Source organism: Budorcas taxicolor, chromosome 9 (genome assembly GCF_023091745.1).
Source record: "Budorcas taxicolor isolate Tak-1 chromosome 9, Takin1.1, whole genome shotgun sequence".
NCBI classification, from domain to species: domain Eukaryota; kingdom Metazoa; phylum Chordata; class Mammalia; order Artiodactyla; family Bovidae; genus Budorcas; species Budorcas taxicolor.
The window spans coordinates 40,891,771-40,917,617 of NC_068918.1; the positions used below are offsets into that span (position 1 = coordinate 40,891,771).

A 25,847-nucleotide genomic window follows, 5' to 3' on the forward strand; every position below is an offset into this window, starting at 1 on the left:
AAGGTTACTTATTATAATATTTTTTTAATAGCAAGATTGCATGTAACCTGAGTGACCGCTGGAGCATCACTAAATATACTATGACACATTCACACCATGCAAAATATTGTCTTACTCTATGAAAAAAATGAATTCTATATACTGAAAAATAGATCTTCCAAGATACTGTTTAAAGAACTGTTTTTAAGTATTCCCCTTTTGTTTTTAAAACTTGATGAAGAATATAACTATGTGTTTGTTTTAGAATGAGAATCAGGTGATGAGAATATCCATTTTGCAGAGACTATTTACTATATATATATATATACTTTGAACCATCAAATATATTACCTATTCAAAATAATAAATAAAATGTAAAAAAATAATAAAAGGAACGTAAAGCTTTGGGAATGCTATCCTTGGAGGAACTAATCTTGATTTTTTTTTTTTTCTGTTTTTTGAATGTCAAAACAGATATAAAAATGACTTCATGGTTACCTAAAATTTGGAGTTAGCCTTCAATTTTCCTTCTTTCTCACAATAATTCTGAGATCTTCTCAGAATGGGAAGACAATATATTTGCCCCAGCTTACCTTGTTTGTGTCCTTATATATTTGAATTTGCCTGTAATATCTAGACAATTTCAACCTAAGAAAAGAAACAAAATTTACACGCAATTATATTCTTAATGAATGCCTCCTTTTGTCTTAATAAGTTAACACTTTCCCTCATTAGAAAGGTGTTTATTCCAACATAAGGAGGAGGTGTGAGTTCACCTCTGTAAAATCACGAAGGGTAGAGACTTTGTAAATATAATGAAAACAAAGTTTGATACTCTTGCATATCTGCATAGAAGTTAGATTTCAGTGATTTGCTTTTATATATTCTTCATTTTATGGGAGGAAATCATCTTAGAATCATTAAGAAATATCTGTTTTGGACTCAAGTCAGAAAATTTCAGAAGTCAAAGGGAGATGAATTAGTTTTAAGCATAATAAAATTGTATTTTGAAGGCCATATTTTGGTTTTCTAAGCTCATGTGTTACCTGAAAATTTTAAGGGATCATTTTTATTCTCCTCCAGAGTTATTGAACTGACAGGAGATGTAACTCCTGATATGAAATCCATTGCCAAGGCTGACCTTATTGTGACCACACCAGAGAAGTGGGATGGAGTCAGCCGAAGCTGGCAAAATAGGAACTATGTAAAGCAAGTCACTATTCTCATCATAGATGAGATCCATCTGCTCGGTGGGTACCACTGCATCTGAATCCAGTTTACAAACTTGGACTCCTCATACCTGCAGCAGCTAGCATCAGGACTTGTTAAATGATTAACGTGCATTATTCCTCTTTCTTAGGGGAAGAAAGAGGCCCTGTTCTAGAAGTCATTGTATCTCGAACGAATTTCATCTCATCCCACACAGAAAAGCCTGTTAGGATAGTTGGACTATCCACTGCATTAGCTAATGCCAGAGACCTTGCTGACTGGCTCAATATTCGTCAGGTATGTGAAAGATGGGTAAACCAGACATTTCATAGTATGGGTTAGGGCCTTATTAAGGAAGCACTAGAATATTATAAAGTATAAAAACTGGAAATGGTTTCTCTCTCATTTTCACTCTAGATGGGCTTGTTCAACTTCCGACCATCAGTACGCCCAGTTCCACTGGAAGTTCACATTCAGGGTTTCCCAGGTCAACATTACTGTCCTCGTATGGCTAGTATGAATAAGCCTACATTTCAGGGTAAGCTTCAGATTTCCTGGGATGAATAACAGCTGTTTTGTATGGTAGCCTTTAAATGCATTCTAAATGTCCTGGGCTTCTTTGAAAGGGTGGTGCTGCTCCAACTTCTACAGATATCTAGAACTATTTACGTTAACTGTTGAGGAATATTAATATATATTGAACTGACTATTGAAAGTTTAATTTCATAAGTGAAAATGTCTTCATAGTAGAATAAATGTATGTACTCTAAAAAAATCAAATTATTCTTAAAATTAATTTATTAAGGTATTATGATAGTAACTTGAGTAAATGACAAGTAGAATATTTATTTTAGACTCATAATATTAATTTTTATCAGAAATCATCTGAAAATTTTCAGTACTTTTTTTGGCTATGTATCTGTTTATGTTTTATTTTTTGTTTTTCCCTTTCTAACAAATTAGGCAGGCAGGAAAGATTTAAGAATAACACTCCTGTTTTATTGAAACATGTTTTCGTGTTTAGGCTGCATAAGGAATATTTATTATATCAATTAAAAATAACCTCCAAAATAAATTCTCTAATGTGAACTGCTGTTGATTGTGAGGTGACAGTTGTGAGGTGACTTTTTAGCTGCTGTAATTAGCCTTATGACAGAAGCAAAGTATTGATTGTGAACTGGAGACCAATCTTGGCAGTTCAGATTATTTACACCTCCACAGAAGCATTGTACAAAATCACTAATGAACAATAAATCTGCCGTGAACTGTTCAGCCACACCTGTTCTTGCAGCAGCAAAAATCCATTAAATGTTTGAAGTTTAAAAAAGAGGCAAATTCATTCATTCATGATTATGTGCACCAATGATACCAATATTGTACTAATATGTGTATTTTAAATGTATCTCTAATATGATTTATCAAAGTATTACCATTTGCATTCTATAAATTCTGATCTACTGTGAATGTGTTAATTTTCCACAGTATGTTTGATAGATTGGTTCCATTTAAGGAATGACTGATCCCAAACCAGTGATTGAAATGAAGCATTTTATATTATGTAAATCAATAGTAAATTAACTATACCTACACTTCTCTAAATATTGCAGAAGTACAGCAGCTATCCTTGTAAACTATTATACCTGTAGTGGATCACTATATTTCTTTGAGTTTACATTTATGATTTTGTGATAGCTTTATTTCTCACTCTTAGGTATAAATATAGCCAAGGTCATGTCAACATTTCCATTTATGAGCCTTGTTCTTTTAGCCCATAAAAAGAAATTCTGCAGCTCACCTTTCAAACAAGAAATTATAAGGAAGTTGTACTTTTTAGTATAAAAATTTCTAATATCTCTGTTTAAAGAGACCTATGTACACATAAGTATAAATTCTCCTTGTGCCATCTTATCAGTATTTTGGAACCAATGCATAGCAAAGAAACTTCAATTCCAGTTAAGTCAAATGATTTGTGTGGCTATTTAAGTAATATTTTTTCAGTCTTATTACCCAGTTTTCAAACTACTCATCTTCTGTGTTTCTACTCCCTATGTGCCATCACCCAGACATGGATTCAAGTATGGTATTTTCTTCAGCTCTCTTCTGCATTCTCTTATCTTCCCACTTTAAACCTTATACTTACGTTTTGGGGAAAACATTTTTCTGACATATCTGATTAATTTATTGATACAAACTCACTTAATTTTTCTATCTACTGGTGACAGGACAAAAATAAAAGGAATTTTTTGTGGCTTTCCTTCAACCCCACCCCTGCCTCAGGTCTTGATTCTCTCTCCAGACCCCGGGACCAACTAACGCTGCAATATCATTGCTTGGCCAAGCAGAAACACAACTCAAAAATAGAAAACCCAACCTAAGACCTAGTATCCCTGTACAGTTGTATCCATATACAGTTGTTTATGGAGAGTCTCAGCTTTTAAGTCTCCTTCCTTGGCAGGTCAGAACTGAACCAGGAGTCAAGATAGTTCAGTCTTCCCTGTCTTGGGCAGAAAATTCCCCTAAGTAGAGACAGCTACCTTTCCTTTCCTATCATTTCTCTAGTATAATGTCAGAATTTCATGACCAAATTCAGAATTCAATTAAATCATTTACATCCTTAGTTTCCATGCATTTATTTGATATCCTAATGAAATTCAGATTCTGGTTTAAGTGGCTTACTATTTTATTTTCTATAATTTTTCAACAGCAATCAGAAGCCATTCTCCAGCCAAACCTGTTTTGATATTTGTCTCATCAAGACGTCAAACTCGTCTTACTGCTTTGGAATTGATAGCATTTCTAGCTACCGAAGAAGATCCAAAGCAGTGGTTGAATATGGATGAAAGAGAGGTAAGCAACATATTTTAATTCTACTTCTTATTCCTGTCAAATTAGTGTGTATTGTAGTATAATGGGAATTACATATATAGTTATGTTTAGTTTTAATCTATTTATTACCGTTGCTGTTGTTTTTAATTCATGCCCAACTCTTTGCAACCCCGTGGACTGTAGCCCACCAGACTCCTCTGTTCACAGGATTTCCCAGGCAAGAATACTGGAGTGGGTTGCCATTTTCTTCTCCAGGAGAAATTCCTGATCCAGGGATCAAACCCATCCCTCCTGCCTTGCAGGCATATTCTTTACCACTGAGCCACCCAGGCTTCCCATTTATTACTGTATTTCTCCCTTTAACTTCATCACCTATGTATATTTTAATATTTGGCTAAGTTTTTTCATAATATTTGAATGTTCACTGCTCTTGAAATTCATAATCAATTTTGCAAAGTTAACTTTGTATAAACTATATAACATGACCATCTTCAAAAACTTAGAAAACACTGATAAGTAAAGCCTATTATTGTCCTTTAAGTAATAAGCATCATTAAAATGTTTTCATATCTGCATAATTCTATTATATGACTATTCCATTGTACTTTTCTCCTATAATTAAATAATCATTCATCTTTATTATTATGGGTTTTTCTTTATTTAGAGTTATTTCCTGAGTATAGACTTATAAATTTAAAATTAATGGTTCAAATAATGTAGCCATTTTTTATAATTTTTCATACACACATAATTACTTTCTAAAAGGGCTGTACCAATTTTGATTATCCCTATTGATGTATGAACTGTCAGCAGTGTATGAGAGTAACAGTCTCAGTATATACTCACTTGTTGTAATTTATTGTTATAGATAAAATGTTCCTTGTTTTAGTGTTTTAATGTGTGCCTTAGTTTTTTTGTAGTTGAACATTTTTTTCCATATATTTATTCTCTTTTGTCCCTTCATTCCTTTGGGTTTTTATCTGTTGCAGTACAGCATTTTAAAAATATATTTGTGTGGGAACCTTACCAAATTGAAATACCATATACCCATGCATACACCCCTAAAACTTTATACAGGCATACCTTAGAGATATTGTGGATTGGGTCCCAGACTACTGCAATAAAGCAAACATTGCAGTAAAGCGAATCACACAAAATTTTTGCTTTCCTAGTGCTTAATAAAAGTTACACTTACACTATACTGTAGTCATCTAAGTGTGCTACAGTATTATGTCTTTAAAAAAGTACATAACTTAATCTATTATAAAAAGACTGTATTGCTAAAAAAACTCACCATCATCATCTGAGCCTTCCATAAGTCATAATTGTAATATCAAAGATCACTGATCACAGATCATCATAACAAATAAAATAATGATGAAAAGTTTGAAATATTGAGGGAATTGCCAAAATATGACACAGAGACATGAAGTGAGCAAATGTTGTTGGAAAAATGGTGTCGATAGACTTGTTCAACATGAAATTGCCACAGACCTTCCGTTTGTAAAGAAAAAATAAAGCCACATTATTTGCAAAGCACAATAAAATGAGGCATGCCTGGTATGAGGCATGTCACTCATGAAGTATGTTACTTTTTTCCATATGTATGTGTTAGTTATATATACATGTATTAACCTTTCATCTGCTTTATTAGTAAATTTTGGTAGTTCACTGAGTGTCTTAGTTTTTTCAAATGGCAGTTTTTGCATTTTATGTGAAACAGTCTGTTAGTATGATTCTTTGTGATTCCTTCCAATACTTCTAAATGTAGGTATTCTCCTGTCTCCTGCCATAGATTGATAGATAGTAATTTTTTCTTTCTTACTCTTTTCTGGTTTTTTAAAATATGTTCCTAGCTGGAGTTATGATTGGAAAAAAGTAGCCGAAATCAGTGATAAAACTGTTGCATTGTCTTCCTTCTCCCTGCGCCTCTCCACTTTTTCATCTCATGTAGCCTGAAGAACAGTAAACACAGTGCTCCGAGCCTACTAGTGCCAGTCTCAACAGTCACATATTCCTCCCCTTCCGTGTCTCACAACTCATTTAGGGTTGGATGGTACTGTGTATATTACAGTCATATGTTAACATTAGTTAACTAGCAACAGTTAACACTTCAAGATGTTCTTATGTAGGACCACAGATGACCTTATTAATCACTAATAAGTAGCAGAACCCAAAATTAACTTCAGTAAAAGCTATCACATAACCCATGAAGTAGGGTAAAAGCTATCATTTATCTTTCAAGTTTCATCATTACTCCTTTAATGTGATTTGTAGGTATATACAAGGTATACAAGATAATTTAAAATCAACAGAATTTTGTCAAAAGTTCCTTATCCTGTGGTATTTACTTATTATGCCCAAATAATGACCCTGTTGTATTTAAACATTATCTTGACTTAAAGGAAATGCTGAAAAATAGATGTATGAAATATATACCTATATACAGTTTAGTTTATATACAGCATCTATCTAGCCTTATTTTCTTTTTGGTTTTGTTTTTTTCCTCTTGTGTCTTATCCCTAACAGTGTTCCTAACGGAGACTTTTCTTTGAAGTCATGGTACAAGGCACCTATTTACATTTGGGGATGTGTGCTCAAAGCATTTTTATGTAAGAACTTTGCCTTTAGCACATATGTGACTCACATGAACCTCAAATGTGAACCTCATGTGCTCTCCCCACTGTAGTTCAACTCTACTATTCTTTATTTTTCATTTAAAGGTGTGAGACCTTAGAAACTCTGAACTGCTCACCATTGTATGAAACTACTTCTCTGTTTTGTTTTGTTTTTTTTTTATCAGCAAAAAATCTATCACCGAGGCTTATTAGAAAGTACAGAAATTACTTACATGGTCTTTGCTGTTTCATATATTTTGTTGCTAAAATAGGCCAGTTGGAAATTATATCATTTCTGGACATTTTGTTTCACTAAGCCCATCTCAAGAATAAGACAGCCCAAGCTTTGTTTTATTCCTGCCACTAAAAAAGCCATCACCTTTAAAGTCAAATTCTCTAAGGGTTTACAACTGATTATTATGCAAATTCATCTGATTATACTAAAACCTAAAGTAGGTTTTCACTGTTGAATCCTCTAAATAAATAGGACGAGAGGCTTCCCTGGTGGCTCAGAGGTTAAAGCATCTGCCTCCAATGCGGGAGACCTGGGTTCAATCCCTGGGTCGGGAAGACCCTCTGGAGAAGGAAATGGCAATCCACTCCAGTATTCCTGCCTGGAGAATCCCATGGACGGAGAAGCCTGGTGGGTTACAGTCCACAGGGTCGCAAAGAGTCGGACACGACTGAGCGACTTCACCTTTCAAGACTTCAGTTTTTGCAAGAGTTACTCTCCATGATATCCTGGCCTAGACGCTTAGTGGCTGCTTCTGGTGCTGCTCCTTGGACAGTGTCCGGTTGGTGTCTGTGGTAGGTCATGAGTTCTCTGGGTAGGACGCTAGGGTTGACGACTTGAGCGTTCACAGGAGGCGGGGTAAGCATGGGAGCAGTTATCCCGGCAGCTGTAGAGTAGGGAGGCCCTGTGGAAGACAATAGCATCAGAATAATTCTTCAGGTGGATGGTATGAAGTCAGGAAGTGTCCCTAGATGTGGAGGTGGGAGGGGAGGGATTCAGGGGAGAGAGGAAAGAAAGCTAGGCAAATCTGAAGAGGACAGAGAAATAATGTGACCAAGGGAGAATATATGTGTTCTATTTTGATTTGAAGCAAAGACAAAAGAAATTATCTTAACCCAGTAAAGCCTCAAAGTAAAGTATTAGAAAGTATCACTGATGTGAAATCATACTGGAGAATGAGAAAACTCTAATAATAGTAATGTTCTTTCATACTTACCATTACGAAGGCTCCTGCAGTGATTCCAAAGGTTTGTGGGCATGTGCTGTTATGCATCTTGGATTTCTCAGTTGGACAGCCACCACTTCCACCACTAACCCCAAATGGTTGGGTCTTGCATCACTCTCTCAAGCTTATTGCAGAATTCATCTTTGAATTGAAGAAAGTAGGGAAAACCTCTAGACCATTCAGGTATGACCTAAATCAAATCCCTTATGATTGTACAGCAGAAGTGACAAATAGATTCAAGGGATTAGATCTGAAGTGCCTGAAGAACTATGGAAAGAGATTAATAACATTATACAGGAGGCTGTGATCAAAACCATTCCCAAGAAATACAAAAAGGCAAAAAAAATAGTTATCTGAGGAGGACTTACAGATAGCTGAGAAAAGAAGAAAAACGCAAAGGAGGAAAGGAAAGATATCCATCTGAATGCAGAGTACCAAGAATAGCAAGAAGAGATGAGAAAGCTTTCTTAAGCGATCAATGCAAAGAAATAGAGGAAAACAACAGATAGAGAAAGACTAGAGAAAATTAGAGCTACCAAGGGAATATGTCATGCAAGTTCAATTCAGTTCAGTCGCTCAGTTGTATCCGACTCTTTGCGACCCCATGAATCGCAGCACAGCAGGCCTTCCTGTCCATCACCAACTCCTGGAGTTCACCCAGACTCATGTGCATCGAGTCGGTGATGCCATCCAGCCATCTCATCCTCTGTCATCCCCTTCTCCTCCTGCCCCCAATCCCTCCCAGCATCAGGGTGTTTTATAATGAGTCAACTCTTCACAGGAGGTGGCCAAATTATTGGAGTTTCAGCCTCAGCATCAGTCCTTCAAATGAATACCCAGGACTGGTCTCCTTTAAGATGGACTAGTTGGATCTCCTTGCAGTCCAAGGGACTTGCAAGACTCTTCTCCAGCACCACAGTTCAAAAGCATGAATTCTTCGGCGCTCAGCTTTCTTCACAGTACAACTCTCACATCCGTACATGACCACTGGAAAAACCATAGCCTTGACTAGACGGACCTTTGTTGGCAAAGTAATATCTCTTGCTTTTTAATAATACTGTCTAGGTTGGTCATAACTTTTCTTGCAAGGAGTAAGCGTCTTTTAATTTCATGGCTGCAATCACCATCTGCAGTGATTTTGGAGCCCAAAAAACAAAGTCTGAAAACAAAACACTGTTTCCACTGTTTCCCCATTTATTTCCCATGAAGTGATGGGACCAGATGCCTGTTTGGAACCAGTCTGTTGTTCCATGTCCAGTTCTAACTGTTGCTTCTTAGGTCAGGTGGTCTGGTATTTCTATCTCTTTCAGAATTTTCCACAGTTTGTTGTGATCCACACAGTCAAAGGCTTTGGCATAGTCAATAAAGCAGAAATAGATATTTTTCTGGAATTTTCTTGCTTTTTCCATGATCCAGCGGATGTTGGCAATTTGATCTCTGGTTCCTGTGCCTTTTCTAAAACCAGCTTGAACATCTGAAAGTTCATGGTTCGCATATTGCTGAAGCCTGGCTTGGAGAATTTTGAGCATTACGTTACTAGCATGTGATACTGTGCGGTAGTTTGAGCATTCCTTGACATTGCCTTTCTTTGGGATAGGAATGAAAACTGACCTTTTCCAGTCCTGTGGCCACTGCTGAGTTTTCCAAATTTGGTAGCATATTGAGTGCAGCACTTTCACAGCATCATCTTTCATGCAAAGATGAGTACAATAAAGGACAGAAACGGTGTGGACCTAACAGAACCAGAAGCTATTAAGAAGGGGTGGCAAGAATACACAGAAGAACTATACAAAAAAGATCTTCATGACCCAGATAACCACGATGGTGATCACTCACCTAGCACCAGAATTCCTGGAGTGCAAAGTCAAGTGGGCTTTAGGAATCATCACTGTGAACAAAACTAGTGAAGGTGATGGAATTCCAGCTGAGCTATTTCAAACCCTAAAAGATGATGCTATTAAAGCACTGCACACAGAATGCCAGAAAATTTAAAAACTCAGCAAGGCCAGAGGACTATAAAAGGTCAGTTTTCGTTCCAACCCCAAAGAAGGGCAAAGCCAAAGAATGTTCAAACTACTGCACAATTGCAGTCATCTCACATGCTAGCAACATAATGCTCAAAATTCTCTAAGCTAGGCTTCAACAATATGTGAACCGTGAACTTCCAGATGTTCAAGCTGGATTTAGAAAAAGCAGAGAAACCTGAGGTCAAATTGCCTACATTTGTTGGATCATCAAAAAAGCAAGAGAATTCCAGAAAAAACATTTATTTCTCTTTCATTGACTACGCTAGAGCCTTTGACTGTGTGTATCACCACAAACTGAAAAATTCTTAAAGAGATGGGAATACCAGACCACCTTACCTGCCTCCTGGGAAATCTGTATGCAGGTCAGGAAGCAACAGTTAGAACTGGACATGGAACAACAGACTGATTCCAAATTGGGAAAGGAGTGTATATATATCAAGGCTGTATATTGTCACCCTGCTTATTTAACTTATATGCAGAATGCCAGACAGGATGAAGAACAAGCTGGAATCTAAATTACAGGGAGAAATATCAATAATCTCAGATATGCAGATGACACCGTCCTTATGGCAGAAGGCAAAAAGGAACTAAAGAGCCGCTTGATGAAGGTAAAAGAGGAGAGTGAAAAAGCTGGCTTACAACTCAGCATTCAAAAAACGAAGATCATGGCATCCAGTCCCATCACTTCATGGTAAATAGATGGGGAAACAATGGAAACAGTGACTATTTTCTTGGCCTCCAAAATCACTGCAGATGGTGACTGCAGCCATGAAATTAAAAGATGCTTGCTCCTTGGAAGAAAAGCTATGACTAACCTAGACAGCATATTAAAAAGCAGAGACATTACTTTGCCAGCAAAGGTCCATCTAGTCAAAGCCATGGTTTTTCCAGTAGTCATATATGGATAAGAGAATTGGACCATAGAGAAAGCTGAGCACCGAAGAATTGATGCTTTCAAACTGTGGTGTTGGAGAAGACTCTTGAGAGTCCCTTGGACTGCAGGTAGATCAAGCCATTCAATCCTAAAGGAGATCAGTCCTGAATATTCATTGGAAGGACTGAAACTGAAGCTGAAATTCCAATACTTTGGCCACCTGATGCAAAGAACTGACTGATTTGAAAAGACCCTGATGGTGGGAATGATTGAAGGCGGATGAAGAAGGGGGCGACAGAGGATGAGATGGTTGGATGGCATCACCAACTCAAAGGACATGAGTTTGAGGCAGCTCTGGAGTTGGTGATAGACAGAGAAGCCTGGTGTGCTACAGTCTCCTGGGTCACAAAGAGTTGGACACTACTGTGCAACTGAACTGAGTTGAACTCAAGCTTCAAGTCCAAGACAGAAACATCTCAGTGCCTAAGCTTTAGTATCTAGCATGCAGCAAGAGTAAGGAATATCTTTTCCTCTTTGGCCTGTATTGAGAGACGTTCAGGCACTAGCTGTCTATAAACAGTGAAGGTTCAGCACAGCCCTTCTGCTGCCCAAATGCATTCATGCACATCCTCTCCAGACCTCCACTTTAAATAAATAAAAATTCCTCCTAACAATGCAGCTCTCCCTCATATAACTAAAATCCACTCATGCCTCCCCAAGGGAGGCAGCTGAAAATTTTATCATTAGCTCCATTAATCCTAGATCTCTTGGTTATCCAGTCACCCTCTGGTTCTTTGGCAAGTCTCTCTAAATGTTCTCTGCTCAGTGTATGAAGTTACCCACAGTCAACTCATGCTATATTTAACAGTGAGGGATGGGGACAGAGACATGAGATTAGTTAAACATGTAACATATTGTTAGTTAAAATCTGTTAGTGCATACATGAGTCAGCAAGGGTAGAGGCCACCATATGCAATTGATCAGAGAGATATCTGTGATTTATTTTCTCTACTACCCATCACCTATACACTTCTTCAGCCAGCCCCTAAGCTAATTAAGATTCTCTGTTCCATGGAGTTACCAAAACCCACATTCCTGAGACATTGAAAGTTGGCTGTTCATATATGTTTAATATAAAGGATTAAAAAAAAAAAAAAGCTTTGATTTATTTTCCAAATGTGAGAAGATTTCTGTGAAGTCCATTCAGAATTTCCCCTCCCCTTGTGGTATAGCAATAGGCCCATGTTTTCATCAGGGTCAGTTACCTAGACTATACCACGACCACATTTTGCTTGCTCACCCTGTAGCATAAGGGCCTCACATGGCCCTGTGGCTCTTTCAACTTCCACATAAATTGTTACATCCCTTGGACGTTAAGTCTGTAATTGAGAATAGCTAGAGGTATAGGGAAAGGAAACAAAAAATTCCCAGGTTGTTTATCAGCTCTGTTTGCAAATGACATCAGCACACTTTAACTGTTTGGTTCCTGAAACTGTATTCTGGCAGTGAGAGAAGTAGTGTCATTTAATGATTACTTAGTTCAGAGTATACACCTCATCCTACAAAATAGCACACCAGCCTCGCCGAGAGTAATGTCTCTCAGCTGCCACTCTGAGTCATTAATCTATAAAGCCAGCTCTTTGTGGGTAATGAGAGACATAGTAAGAACAGGGGATCTCCTGGCAGCCTTTGTCTTATCTTTCTCTATCACATGAGTTCCCCAGTCAGAAGCATTATCATACAGGAGATCATGATAATGTACAAGGCGTTCAGTTATTCTATTCCAACTGAAGCCTTATTCAGTTATCCTGCCATTCAAGGCACTGACAGGACATGATGGGCAGCATAGGAGAATCAAAATCTATAGTGTCCATTCTAGACACCATCTCAAGTAGATGTCCCCTCTGTGCTCGAACGGGTCCAGTATAATTTCAGGTAGCTGTCTGTTCCCATGGGGAAAGTACTTACATGGGCCCAGGCTTTTTTGCGTCGCTCACATATTAGGTGCTGAGCAGCAGCAACAGTGGGTCTGTCCGCCCAAGGAGATGGAAGCCTGTGTTTAGCTCAGGCAGAGCTCATCTCTCCCAGGATGGAGCCACTTAGTACATGAACCATTGCACAAGACCTAGGGCCTGGGAGAGGGGCTGTTGGGTGCCCTCAGATGCCCGCTAGACTGTTAACAGCATTTTCCACACTGCTGTTAACTTTTTGGTAAACATCTTCATGGGATATAGGTAACTGTTTATTCTTGGACCATTTTAAAAGTTCATCCACATAAAACTTCTGCTCTCTTGCCACTTCTTCTCTGGTAGCACTCTTGCCAAGCTCCTGGCCATTTGGCTAATCAGTAACTACAGAGTATAGAGTGGATCATCAGTTTGCTTCATCTCTATTTTACAGTAAAGTGACAGGGAAATACATTACAGTCAACTTTTACTTCTTTCTTTAGGGTCATCCATGAAGTGACCATAATACCATGTCAATGTACTTCCTATAGTGCTACCATCTTGTTCAAGTTCAGTTCAGTTCAGTCGCTCAGTCGTGTCCGACTCTTTGCAGCCCCATGAATCGCAGCACGCCAGGCCTCCCTGTCCATCACCAACTCCCAGAGTTCACTCAAAATCAAGTCCATCGAGTCCGTGATGCCATCCAGCCATCTCATCCTCTGTCGTCCCCTTCTTCTCCTGCCCCCAATCCCTCCCAGCATCAGAGTCTTTTCCAATGAGTCAACTCTTCCCGTGAGGTGGCCAAAGTACTGGAGTTTCAGCTTTAGCATCATTCCTTCCAAAGAAATCCCAGGACTGATCTCCTTCAGAATGGACTGGTTGGATCTCCTTGCAGTCCAAGGGACTCTCTAGAGTCTTCTCCAACACCACAGTTCAAAAGCATGAATTCTTCAGCGCTCAGCCTTCTTCACAGTCCAACTCTCACATCCATACATGACCACAGGAAAAACCATAGCCTTGACTAGACCGACCTTAGTCGGCAAAGTAATGTCTCTGCTTTTGAATATGCTATCTAGGTTGGTCATAACTTTTCTTCCAAGGAGTAAGCGTCTTTTAATTCCATGGCTGCAGTCACCATCTGCAGTGATTTTGGAGCCCCAAAAAATAAAGTCTGACACTGTTTCCACTGTTTCTCCGTCTGTTTCCCATGAAGTGATGGGACCGGATGCCATGATCTTCGTTTTCTGAATGTTAAGCTTTACGCCAACTTTTTCACTCTCCTCTTTCACTTTCATCAAGAGGCTTCTTAGTTCCTCTTCACTTTCTGCCATAAGGGTGGTGTCATCTGCATACCTGAGGTTATTGATATTTCTCCCAGCAATCTTGATTCCAGCTTGTGTTTCTTCCAGTCCAACGTTTCTCATGATGTACTCTGCATAGAAGTTAAATAAGCAGGGTGACAATATACAGCCTTGACGTACTCCTTTTCCTATTTGGAACCAGTCTGTTGTTCCATGTCCCGTTCTAACTGTTGCTTCCTGACCTGCATACAGATTTCTCAAGAGGCAGATTAGGTGGTCTGGTATTCCCATCTCTTTAAGAATTTTCCACAGTTTATTGTGATCCACACAGTCAAAGGCTTTGGCATAGTCAATAAAGCAGAAATAGATGTTTTTTGGAACTCTCTTGCTTTTTCCATGATCCAGCGGATGTTGGCAATTTGATCTCTGGTTCCTGTGCCTTTTCTAAAACCAGCTTGAACATCAGGAAGTTCATGGTTCACGTATTGCTGAAGCCTAGCTTGGGGAATTTTGAGCATTACTTTACTAGCGTGTGAGATAAGTACAATTGTGTGGTAGTTTGAGCATTCTTTGACAAAGCCATTTGAAATTTTTCTTCCCTCAGTCAATTTCACATAAAAGGTACCCCATGGGGCCTATGTGGGTGGACTGAAGTAGAGATGGTATGGCAGGAATAGGCACACACATGGACGGTTCATAGATCACATTTGGTAATATTTTTCCATTGGGTCCTTTTATTTTTACTAATGATGAGTGCTTATACAGCCATATGATTCAGACAACATCCAATGCATGATCAGCAGCTTCAGTTGCCAGTTTACCTGACATTACATAATTAGGAATTCTTTCTCTCCCCTCTCAAAAATATCCATTAAATAATGCTCTCACTTAAATCAGTAGGTAGCTCTTAACAGAATTAGTGAAGCATTCATTTATTTAACGTCTATTTATTGATGGTCTACAACTTACCAGGCACATGCGTTAGCCTTATTGATCCCAAATCTCAAAAAGCTTAAGTAAAGAAAATAGAAGATAAAAATATATACATGATTAAATAAATAGTTGATATCAGTTATCAAAATTGCTATAGAAGAAGGCAACAAGAAATGAAACAGAATAGAGGAATGGGAGGTTCTTCATTAAGTAGAATGGTCAGAGAAGAGTTCTCTAAGGAGATGGCATTTAAGCTGAGCACCAAAGCGTGAGAACAAGCTGGATATGCCAAGAGAGACGATAACAGCCTTGCAGGTGAAGGAACAGCATGTTAAAGGAACTGAGAGACGTTCAGATTCAGCTGGAGCAGAATAAGCTAGGAGGAGGGTGGTACAAGTTATGTTTGAGAGACAAGCCAGAGCCAGCTCATGCAAGGCCACTGACCCATGGTTAAGGAGTTTGGATTTTTATTCTCAGTACTGTGAGAAGACACTCATGTATTCATGTATTAAACCAACACTTATTGAGCTCCTTCTTATGTCAGTTCAGTTCAGTTCAGTCTCTCAGTCGTGTCCGACTCTTTGTGACCCCATGAACTGCAGCACGCCAGGCCTCCCTGTCCATCACCAACTCCCAGAGTTCACTCAAACTCACGTCCATCGAGTCCGTGATGCCATCCAGCCATCTCATCCCCTGTCGTCCCCTTCTCCTCCTGCCCCCAATCCCTCCCAGCATCAGAGTCTTTTCCAATGAGTCAACTCTTCTCGTGAGGTGGCCAAAGTACTGGGAGTTTCAGCTTAGCATCATTCCTTCCAAAGAACACCCAGGACTGATCTCCTTCAGAATGGACTGGTTGGATCTCCTTGCAGTCCAAGGGACTCTGAAGAGTCTTCTCCAACACCACAGTTCAAAAGCATCAATTCTTCGGCACTCAGCTTTCTTCACAGTCCAACTCTCACATCCATACATGACCAGTGGAAAAACCATAGCCTTGACTAGACGGACCTTTGTTGGCAAAGTAATGTCTCTGCTTTTGAATATACTATCTAGGTTGATCATAACTTCTCTTCCAAGGAGTAAGCACCTTTTAATTTCATGGCTGCAGTCACCATCTGCAGTGATTTTGGAGCCCCAAAAAATAAAGTCTGACACTGTTTCCGCTGTTTCCCCATCTAAAGTTCCTGTCCTGTGGGATTAACACTCTGGTGGGAAAGATGGCTAATAAACAAGTATGTCAGATTGTGATCATTGATGTGGGGAGAAAAAATAATCAAAGTAAAGAGTATAGGGTGTGCCGGGGATAGTAGTGAAATGTAGAGTAATGCAAGTTGAGGAGCCCTCCCTGATGAAGGTACTTTTGAACAGAGAAGAACTGAAGGAAGTGAGGAAGCAAACTAAGCTGAATCTAAGGGAGAGGGTATCCCTGGGCTTTGAAGGGATTTACGCTAAATGTTTTAAAATTACTTTTGCTGCTTAGTGGAAAATAGTTTGAAGTGGAAGTATGCTAGTAAAGAATCCTCCTACAATGCAGGAGACCTCAATTCAAATCCTGGGTCTTGAAGATCCACTGGAGAAGGGATAGGCCACCCACTTCAGTACTCTTGGGCTTCCTTGGTGGCTTAGCTGGTAAAGAACCTGCCTGTAATGTGGGAGACCTGGGTTCCATCCCTGAGTTGGGAAGATCCCCTGGGAGACCTGGGTTCGATCCCTGAGTTGGGAAGATCCTCTGGAGAAGAACGGCTACCCACTCTAGTATTTTGGCCTGGAGAATTCCATGGAATGTATAGTCCATGGGGTCACAGAGTCAGACACAACTGAGTGACTTTCACTTTTACTTCACTTTGCTGCTTGGTGGAGGATAGTTTGAAGTGAAAGTATGGATGGAATTAATGATGGTGGTGACCTCGAGGCCACCTAAGAGTGGTAACAATAGGAATTAAAAGATGTATTTGGTTTTGGATTCAGTAGGACTGTCTAATAGATGAGAAATGGTGATTGAAAAAATGAAGAGAATCAAGAATGCTGCCCCAGTTATTAACTCGAAACGTCTGAGTAAATAATAGTGTCTTGTATTGAAATGGGTAGAGCTGAGACTGTAAGAGAAGAAGGCGGAGACAGATTTAGGATGGAAAGAGAAAGACAGAAAACAGATTTGAGCTTTAAAAACAAAAGGAAAGAAAGGGGGGATATTATATCTCTAAGACTTTCAAGCCTGGAGGAGGGCATGGCAACCCACTCCAGTATCCTTGCCTGGAGGATTCCCATGGACAGAGGAGCCTGACAGGCTGCAGTCCCTGGGGCTGCACAGAGTTGGACACAACTAAACTCAGCACAGCAAGACTTTCAAGGAGTTAAATATAGTTAAGTGTGTAAAACTCACAGAGTGAGTGAGGCGAACACATGAACTTGGGAGCATCTGCGAAGAAGCAGCCTTTGAACCCAAGTGAGCAACTGAGACCCTCAGAGAGTGTGGAGCTTAGAAGGCAGGCCTGCGGGACTGTCATTGTGCGCTTATGTAGAAAATGAGGAGCTGGCAAAGAACCCAGAGGTAGTGGCGCCAGTGCGAAAAGATAGCATCCTAAACTCTGTAGGCAAGAGGGGTTCATGAAGGAAGGAGTACTTGACTCCATCAGATGTTAATGGGAGTTGAGTGAGATAAGAACAGAGAAACACTCATGGGATTTAGCACTTGGACATCCTGAACAAACTTGGCAAGTACGGTTAGTGACATGTTGTGAACATAAGCCAGTTTGGTATGAGCTGAGTAAATGGGTGGGCGGGGAAGGAAATGGAAGCAAATAGCATATACAGCTCCTTCTAGAAGCTTTTCTATGTAATTTAATTAATGTTATAATTTAGTACCTAACAAGTATGGTCTGTTGGATTCTGCCAAATATTCTGCAGTCTAGTTCAGCGTGCAGGGTGAATGGTGCTGAGATCTGGATAGTTGCCAGCCTGCTCTGCATGATAAAAGAGCAGAGGGAACACCCTTTCTTCTGAGTGGGTTTCCTGATTGAAAGCTCAGAATACTGTGCTTATTTCATCACTCACACTTTGGATGAGATGCATATCTGGAATGGGAAAACAGAACCCTGGCTGAAGATTAGACTGTATTCTTCAGTCTGTCTCACATTCTCCTCCTCATCTCCTCTACTTATCTATCCGGTTAGCAGCATAGCTAACCCTTTCTTCCTCCCCACTGTTAAATAAGGTCCAGGTAGCTAAAAGAAAAGCACATCAAAGAGAACTACCTTTTTTTTTTTTTTTTCAGTCCTTACATCCTTACAAGTAAGAATGAATTAAACACAATTCTACAATATTTTTTGCCCTAAAGGTCCTGCGCCACAATGTTTGAGTTGTATTCTAAGATCTACGGTACCACCAGAAGGTAGATTCGGGGAAATAATCTGAAGCGGGAAAGGGAATAGCTTTCTGACTATATGAAAGGAATCTAGATGTGGGAACATGAAAATCAGAGTATGGAAGATAAAAATTCCTTGGAACATAGTATTGTTAAACAATACTGTTAATTTGTTAATTCAAATTAATTGGCTATATGACATTGACATGACATTGAACATTATTAAGGAAATGTGCTAATTATAATTTTATACAGTGCTTCAAAGTGAATTCATGAAAACTGCATAGGTGCACAGTAGGAGCACATTCATGAAAAATAGAACTGATGTTATTTCCACATGCCTAGTGGGGGTTCCCAGGTGGCTCAGGGGTAAAGAATCCTCTTAGCAATGCAGGAGATGCTGGTTGGATCCCTGGGTGGGAAGATCTCTTGGAGGAGGAAAAGACAACCCTCTCCAGCATTCTCACCTGGAAAATTCCATGAACAGAGGAATTCCATGGAAGGCTACAGTTCATGGGGTTGCAAAAGAGTCGGACACAGCTGAGCAACTTGAGCACGGATGCACACCACATGCTGAAGGAATTTTTTGATGCTTGAAAATTTTTGTCTTTTTAAGCTAAACATAACTCACCCAACTACAGTACAAGTAAAGCCTTCATAGATGAACTCTAGGCTTATAAAAAATCATCACAAGTTCAGGTTTGGTGGAGTTTCTACTTCTGACATTTTACTGTAGCTTTCTTTGATTCATTTGCTTTTTCATTCAACATATACATACTGACCTCTTCCTACAGGTAAGAATTTAGCACCAGGCTTTGAAGATGGATGTTGAGATTTTTGAAAATCAGAAATTAAGTTGACTGTAATGAGGGTAACCATATTTTCAACTTAAAGGATCTGTTTTATCAAATTAAAATAGGTTTAGTTCATGATACAAAAGTCCCATCCCACATGCTTTCTATTTTGATCAAGCTTCAGACCTCTTAAAGTGAAGTCGCTCAGTCATGTCTGACTCTTTGCGACCCCATGGACTGTAGCCTATCAGGCTCCTCAGTCCATGGAATTTTCCAGGCAAGAGTACTGGAGTGGGTTAAGGACCATCTAGTACAGAAGACTATTAGGCTAAGAATGTTAAGTATCAAAGCAGACATTATCTACAGATTTGCTGAGCATTGGACATTTGAACTGAGTTGGGCCTCATGGAATGTTTGTGTAATTAAGAGCAGCTTCAAGATAGGAGACTTTTCTTTTTTGTTTTGTCTTAGTTGATATCATATATGTCCTATTGACTAAAGAGGTAAAGCTCTTGTTATGCTTAGTAATAACTGATATATTTATCAAGCACTTTAATCATTCCCTAAATGCTTACCTTATCCCATTTAATCATGAATTCTGGGAGGATTGCTCCTGTTATCCCAGTTTTACAGATGCAGGAACTGAAAACTTAAAAGAATTAAGTGACTTGCCCAATAGCACAAAGCAAGGGAGCAGAGCATAGGATAGCTGCAGATCAGAATGGCTATCTCAGAGTTGTGTTTTTTTATTGCCCTGCATAGTTATGGAATCATGGACAGCATGCTGTCTAGAGAAAACGGAACAGTCAAAGTGGGGGGGGGGGGGTGTCTTTTGATAGGGATGGTAGCTAAAATATCAAATGCAAGCAACCAGAAAGAACTGTGCCATTTTCAATAATGAGAGGTGATAGTTTAGAGAAGAATTGTAAGTATTCTTCATTTTGAGCATAGGAGAAGAAATCAACAGTATAAAAGAAATTTGCAAATCATCTGTATAGAGTTTCCCAGCTGCGTGAGTAGGGACATTACTCATGATTTCAAATCTCACCTATTTTTTTCATACTGTTTAAAACAATGAGGTCTAGCCCTCAGCCAAGTGGATGATGTCATTACTTCAAGTAGGTACTTGAAACATCCCTCATTCATGTGGTGGTTAGAGGGTGGCATTGTGGTTGAGAGCATGGACAAGATCCTGGCTTCGTAGGTTCAGGACTGACTACCCGCTGCAAGCTAGTGACCTTGGCCAGGTGTTTCACTTCGGAGCTCATCCTTCAATCTATGAAAGGATGGTAGTAATCCTATCCCAACAGGATTCTTGTAAGGATTAAATGTATTAGTATATTCAATGTACTCAGGACAGACCTAGAACAGAGTTAAATGTTCAGTAAATGTCATTACATTAAATAGCACTTTTTTAAACAGATATTCTTTTGCTGAAAGCTCTATGGTAAAATTTGATCATATATTCATAATCTTTTATTTGTGATCCTTCACAGATTTAATTCATATTAATAGAGTATTTGTTTGCTTAAAATTATGCTGCTTTATATTATAATGCTGTAATGTCCCTTTTATCAGCTTTCTCTGTATTTTGGTTGTCTTTTAACATTTATTTATTTGCTGACTTATTTGGCTGCCTCGGGCCTTAGTGGCAGCATGTGAGACCTTTGCTGTGTCGCGCAGGATCTTTTGTCGCAGTGCACGGACTCTCTAGTTGTGACAAACAGGCTCAGTCATTGCAGCCTGCAGGCTCAGTTGCTCTGCAGCCTGTGGGATCTCAGGAATCAAACCCATATACCCTACATTGCAAGACAGATTGTTAACCACTGGACCACCAGGAAAGTCCCTCTCTGCATTTTATGAAAATGAATTTCTATGAAAATGCTCTCCAAGAATGTTTTGAAATTTGCACTCACCAAAAATTGAAATGAGCATAAAATATATGTTCAGAAATTAACAGTGTGAAAGTGTTAGTCCCTCAGTCATGTCTGAGTCTCTTTGCGACCCCGTGGACTGTAGCCCACCAGGCTCCTCTGTCCATGGAATTCTCCAGGCTAGAATACTGGAATGGGTTGCCATTCCCTTCTCCAGGGGATCTTTCCAGCCCAGGGATCAAACCCAGTCTCCTGCATCGCAGGCAGATTCTTTACAGGCACTCAGCCACCATGTGAAGCGCTTACTTATACTGGGATTTCCGACCAATAGCATAGTGAATTAAGTTGGAAACGTTAATAAAGAAAAAATTATAATATCTCACCCTATAGCCCAGTTTTGATACTGCTATTATTAATAATCAGACTAAACGAAAAGCAAACATTGAAAATAATATTGTGTTTATTTAGCAGATATAGCAAAGATTTGTATCTTATTGTTTAGATTTCATTTACATATTTACTTCTCATATAATTAATTATATATTTAATCATTTATAAATACATTTGTATATTAACAGTATGGTAAATTACTTTGAGGTGTGGTTGTTTTGGGTCTCAGATCAGGCACAGGAGAATATGTTCTGAGGTGTATCAGTAAAGTTTGAAAGGTAGTATGAAAACATACTACCTTTAACTAATTTTATTTTTAAATTTTTTTCATATTAGTAGATCAAAAGAATGTTCTAAAGTGTTTCTTTTATTTTTGTTTTTCCCCTTTAGTCTGTAGGATGTATCATAAAGAAGTGTATTTTAAGAATAATAGTAATTATGAGGAAATGTTTTAACTTCATTTAACATCTGTGCCAGATGTGATGTATTTAATTTTTTTTTTTTAAAGAAAGTGTTTGTAACTTTCATTATTCTTCTGTGTGGTGCATCTTTTATTGAGTGTTTTATACAATTGATAAGCATTATTCAGTGGCATATGGTCTGAGTCTGACGTGCTTTGAAAAGAGTACAGAGTTCTGATAATGAGGATTCTGTGAAAATGGGAAAACCAGCACAACAGATATGCTTTGAGAAAGTATGGGTTTTTAGCATCTTGAAACAATATATCACACTCAAAGGGACAGAACTGGGCTGCACAATCTGTTAGCTCATTCTTGTCCAATCTGGTCTCCTCCTTTCTTTTGGAGCCAGCATTGTCATCAACTCACTGAATTATATTCTGACTGGAATGTATTTCAGGCACAGAGTAATGTATCTACTTAAATGGAATCCTATCTTTCTACAAAAGCTTTCTGAGTGTAATAAATTTAAAATATAAAAAAAAATTTCTATTAAGTTAAAGTAATTGGTTCAACAGTTTACATATGTGCCTCCTCCCCCACCACCCTAAAAAAAAGAGCACTACTTAGAGGAGCATAGATCTGTTTTCCTTTTATTTTTAATATTGAAAAAAAATTTTTGGTTTCACTAACATATAGTCAGACATATTTCAGAGACTGTTTATTGGAAAGATACCTGTGCCTTACAGCAATTGTTACTTGAACAGAAGTGGACTGTGGCATTAAAACTTCCTCTAGCAAGGAGTTTTCATTATGATTATTCTTTTTAAAATTCTATAGCAGCCTTTCTGACAAGAATTAGGCCTTAATGTCCTATGACATCCAGTGAATGTAATAAATGAACTTTCTCCTAAGCATCTAAATGGTACTAACTGTCCTTGAAAACTTTAAGACGATGGTAATTCAGATATTTTTTTGTGAGGCTCAATTCTCTCATGGAACCAGAATTAAGAAAAACTACTATATAGTATTCAAGATCACCCAGTCTTTTAATTTGAAGTATAACATGTTGTACAAATGAATTGAGTATTACTTTACAGCTATATTACTTTATGTAAAGAATTAAGTGTTATCATTTTTGTAAAGTCATAAGCACAATGCCTGATACTTAGTAAGTACTCAACAAATTATACATATTATCATATTTAAGTTCCTAAAAAATTTTGTTCATTGTGGTTTTGATCAAGATGAAATTAAGTGTAGCAATAAAGATGCATATAATCTAGTCAAAAATTATATTTTCAAATTTAAACAGGCTCTCCTAGTAATATTTTATGCTTATTGGTTGAGTAACATTACTATAAATTTTGCTTTTTTATAATGTACAGATAACTCAGAATTCATCCATAGTAACCATGAAATAAATGAAGTTGTTTTTTGTGATTGTCCTCATGAGGATTTTAGGTCTTTACCAGTTCAGATAGGCAAATAGTTCTTTTTAATGCATTGATTTATGTGAAAATGGGGGCAGAGGAATGAGAAGCAGCTAGGCTTTCCTGATGTAGAAGGACAAGATATTATTGCCTCATCAAACCTCCTGCCATAGGACTCTTCCTCTTTCCTATGGTAAATTGTATGTTATTTTTTCGATATGATTGGCATTGCCATGGAACACTGCAAATTATACAAATTATAAATATACAGTGATATTTAAGATGTAAAACTGAAAAATCCCCAAACTAATTATCAGAGCTCGAATATCAGCGAGTTAATTCTTGATAGCATAAATTGAAGCTATTTTATGCAGTGAACTATTGAACAAAAAAAGGATAATAGGCTGTCACTTGAGAATGGCTAACATAATTTGTGAGACAGGACAGCACCTTTCTTTATAGCATACATTTGTAGTCAGTATTTATGCTAATATATTTCCATATTCTTGCAAACAGTTTATAAAGAAAATAACACAAGAATACCAGGTGACTATACTGTGACTGTGAAACAGAACGAATTGTTTATACATTGCATTCAATTCAGAAAAGTGGATAAATGACATTTCTGATGTATATGTTAATAAAATGTTACCTAGTCTATGCACTACTTCTTATACATTGATAATTATTGTAAAGTGAAACTTCATCTTTCTTTTTTTTTTTTTTTGGAGAATTGGTATAAAACAACTTTTTCCCAAAAAGAAAAACTAGTGAGTTTTGTAAAAAAAAAAAAAGAAGGATTTGTTCCCTTTGCATAAAATCTGTGTTGCATTAAGTATTTTCCATGTAGAAAATGGAAAGTGATTTCTATCACTATATTCTGAGAGTATTTATAAAATATGAGTTTCAGAAACTATTTGTACATATAAAATTCAGTAACCTAAACTGAGGCTGGAAATGCAATCTGTTTTACAATGCAAAACATGGAATGTATGAGAATTCTGAATACAATCAAATTAGCATTTAAAATAAATAAGGTAAAGAGTTACTTAACCAAATAAAATAAATAAATAAGAATTACTTAATATTGCTAGAATACTTGATGGACTGTTTAGAAAAAATAAACTTAGATTTCTACCATACTTTCTATTACAAAATAAATTACAAGTTAATATTTAAATGTAAAAATAAAACTATACCAGAAGGTAAAGAAATAGTGGGTGCATATGTATTTGATCTCAAGATGAGGCAGTTTTCTAAGCAAGAAAACATAAGGCCAATTTAAATTTTTAGTCCATAAAGTAAAAATAACTAATTAATATATAATAAACTGTAAATTTAGTATTATACATATAAAACTGGGTGAAAGTTTATGATAATTATTAAAAATGAAACATTTTTTAAAATGAAATGAAAAAATGAAAAGTATTTAATTGAACTGTTGATCAAAAACATGAGAAGTAAGTAAAAGTATATACCAGGTTGGTTTTTTAAATGAAGAAGCTGAGGCATAGAGAGGGTATGTAACTTGCCACCAGGTCACTAAGTTCAATGAGAAAGTCTAAATTTGAATGCTTACTCTTTGGTAAGACTATAACTGATTTTTTCCATTAATTTTTTGTCCTTCTGAAATTTTTATTACTGAGCCAAAAAATAGAAGTCTTTTCTGTAACAAGACAAACAGACACTGAAACATCTTTAGGCAATATTGCATCACTTTTAATAGTTGTGACTCGTTAAGGGGTAATGAGTACAGATTTTTTTTCCTTGATACATAAAAATAGGATTGATAGCATTTAAATTTTAATTAATGTAGGCTATACATTCTCACTAAGCAGATATTCTTTTCGGCTAATTTAACTTTAATCATTACTGCAGATGCGGCCTAGATTTTTATGCCCATAAGAATTAAAAAACAAAATTAACCAAATATAGTCTTATGAAAAATGTAAAGCTCGTGCACCTACAACTTGTAATTGTGTTTTTATTTGCAGATGGAGAATATCATTGGAACAATAAGAGATTCCAACCTGAAGCTGACACTTGCTTTTGGAATAGGAATGCATCATGCTGGGTTGCATGAAAGGGACCGAAAAACAGTAGAGGAACTATTTGTAAATTGTAAAATTCAGGTATTTTTTTTTCCCATGAACAGACATTTAAAAGTGACTTGAAAAAAAAAGTGACTTGAAAGTTCTATTTTAGTTAGAAGTAAGATAATATCTTTTATTTTTTAGGTTCTTATTGCTACAAGTACATTAGCCTGGGGTGTAAACTTTCCAGCTCATTTAGTAATTATTAAGGGAACAGAATATTATGATGGAAAAACACGACGATATGTGGATTTTCCTATTACAGGTAATATTTTTAAATTTACAAATACATTAGACTTCTGTTTTAGTCTTAATAATTTGAATTTGTATGAATTAAAGTTTAGAGAATTGGTCACATATGATGAGCAAATTGTAAATTTTTGTTCCCAGTAAAAATATACCTCAAAATGTTGAGCCATTTTTACTTTTACTTATCTAATTTGTTAATGAATGTCAAAAGCACAAGTAATTTTTTTTAATTAAAAAGAGATTAGTACCGATTAGTAGCTATTAGTGACTTTCAGTGTGTGTGTGTTGTTCAGTCCTGTCCAAC

General features: G+C 37.5%; 1 protein-coding gene across 1 annotated transcript in view; it reads left to right on the forward strand.

The window, feature by feature from the left end:
- Window positions 1–25,847, forward strand: part of ASCC3 (activating signal cointegrator 1 complex subunit 3) — a 315,102-nt gene that overhangs the window by 206,657 nt on the left and 82,598 nt on the right. Inside the window, exons 26-31 of the mRNA XM_052645754.1 lie at window positions 1,063–1,229; window positions 1,340–1,485; window positions 1,606–1,726; window positions 3,893–4,035; window positions 25,196–25,333; window positions 25,439–25,559. Of these exons, the coding sequence (XP_052501714.1) occupies window positions 1,063–1,229; window positions 1,340–1,485; window positions 1,606–1,726; window positions 3,893–4,035; window positions 25,196–25,333; window positions 25,439–25,559 (836 nt within the window). The remainder of the gene's footprint in view (window positions 1–1,062; window positions 1,230–1,339; window positions 1,486–1,605; window positions 1,727–3,892; window positions 4,036–25,195; window positions 25,334–25,438; window positions 25,560–25,847) is intronic.